At 58.9% G+C, this 1645-nt stretch overlaps 1 protein-coding gene across 1 annotated transcript in view; it reads right to left on the reverse strand.

Moving 5' to 3' along the window:
- Positions 1–483: 483 nt before the first annotated feature.
- The window catches only part of ZFP36L1 (ZFP36 ring finger protein like 1), a 3575-nt gene continuing 2413 nt past the window's right edge, over positions 484–1645 (reverse strand). Inside the window, exon 2 of the mRNA XM_007942312.1 lies at positions 484–1443. Within this exon, the coding sequence (XP_007940503.1) occupies positions 484–1443 (960 nt within the window). The remainder of the gene's footprint in view (positions 1444–1645) is intronic.

Below are 1645 nucleotides of genomic sequence, written 5' to 3' on the forward strand. Positions count from 1 at the left end.
GGGGGGAGCTGCTGGTTCTGGGTCTCCTCCCCCTCCCCATGGGCAGGCTCCGGGAGGCCCACGGGCGCCCTCTGGCGCTGAAGAGGTAATGTAGTCACAGTGACAAAGTTAGATTACAAGGCACTAAGTTGCTTCTGTAAACTGTTAACTGCTTTTTCTTTTGTGATTTGGCACTTAAGGCTTAAGCCAGAAAAAGGCATCTACTGACAAATACGGGACTTGTCTGTTATGCATGGTAAGTGGGCTATAAAGTTGATAGGAGGGGTTTCAAGCCAGAGGAAACTACTGACAAATTGACTTGTCCTTATGTTAGGAGGGGTAACAAGGTGGGGAGGAGAGGAAGGGGGTACTCCAAGGTTCAAGAGAAAGGGGTTGAGCTTAATCTTGTTAATGTAGGGGTTGTCAGGAATTGGTTGGGGAAGAGGCAAGGGTGGTGGGGTGTAGGTGTGGGGCAGAGTAGGCAGGGGGTCCCTCCCTACTGTTTTAGTCATCTGAGATGGAAAGTCTGCTGAAAATGGGCAGGCGTCTTGAGTTGTCCAAGGTGGGGGAATCTGAGCCACTGTGACTGCTGCTGGAGCTACTCAGGTAACCCTCCTGGTCCGAGAGAGAATCCTGAGGGCTGGGGGGAGAGTCAAACACGTGAGGGGACTCGGACATGGGTCGGAAGAGGAAGGTGGTCGGGGAGCCACCCCCGGGCAGCCCCATGCTAGGGGCAAAGAGGCTCGCCAGCTCCTGGCTGGAGAAGGCGAAGGGGTTACTGGTGCCATCAGGCAGGGTGGGTGAGCCCAGGAGGTCATCAGCACTCAAGATGGGGGGTGGGGTGATGGACGTGGGGCTGTCCAGCAGCCCTGTGGCAGCGGTGGTGGCAGCGGCACTGGGAAACCCAGCAAAGCTAAAGCTATGCTGGAGGCGGGGACGGTCGGCGGCGAGGTCTCGGGCCCCGGCCAGGGCGCGGCGCTCCTCCGCGTTGTGGATGAAGTGGCAGCGGGGCCCGTAGGGGCAGAAGCCAATGGTGTGGAAGGTGCGGCACAGCTCCGTCTTGTACTTGGGGTGGCGGGTCAGGCTGCGGAGCTCGTGGATGCCATGTGCGAACTGGCACTTGTCCCCGTACTTACAGGCACCATTCTCCTCAAAGGGGCGGCACAGCTCCGTCTTGTAGCGGCTCGAGTTGACCTGGCCGCTACCCGGCTGCTTCTGGGTGGGCATCAGCCGCTCGCCTCCCTCCGAAAAAGAACGGTCGCGGAAGCGGCTGTCCCGCGAGCTCAGGGCTGGAGCTGGCTCCCCCTTGAGGCTGCTGAGAAGCTGGTTCTGGTGGAACTTGGAGCTGGGCAGGGTGACGGAGTGCCTCCGAGGGAAGCCCCCGCCGGCAGGGGTGCCCACCGCCTTCCTGTCCAGCAGGCAGCCCCCAGCACTGGGAGTACTGTAGTTGAGCATTTTGTTACCCTGCAGGAAAGAGAGGAGAGAAAGGATAGTTAGTGATGGAGGTACTCCACCAGGCCCAAGAAGCGTACCCACCAAGGCAGCCCCCTTCGTTACCAGAAATGTCCCCCCATCTCTCCTGAAGGAACCATCCTGGCCTCAGGTCTCAGCAAGCCTTTTCCCTCCCCTTCCTCCATATACCACTTACACCTGGGTTTGTTATAAA

This window comes from Orycteropus afer, unplaced genomic scaffold (assembly GCF_000298275.1).
Source record: "Orycteropus afer afer isolate SDZICR_OR568_19922 unplaced genomic scaffold, OryAfe1.0 scaffold00088, whole genome shotgun sequence".
NCBI lineage: Eukaryota > Metazoa > Chordata > Mammalia > Tubulidentata > Orycteropodidae > Orycteropus > Orycteropus afer.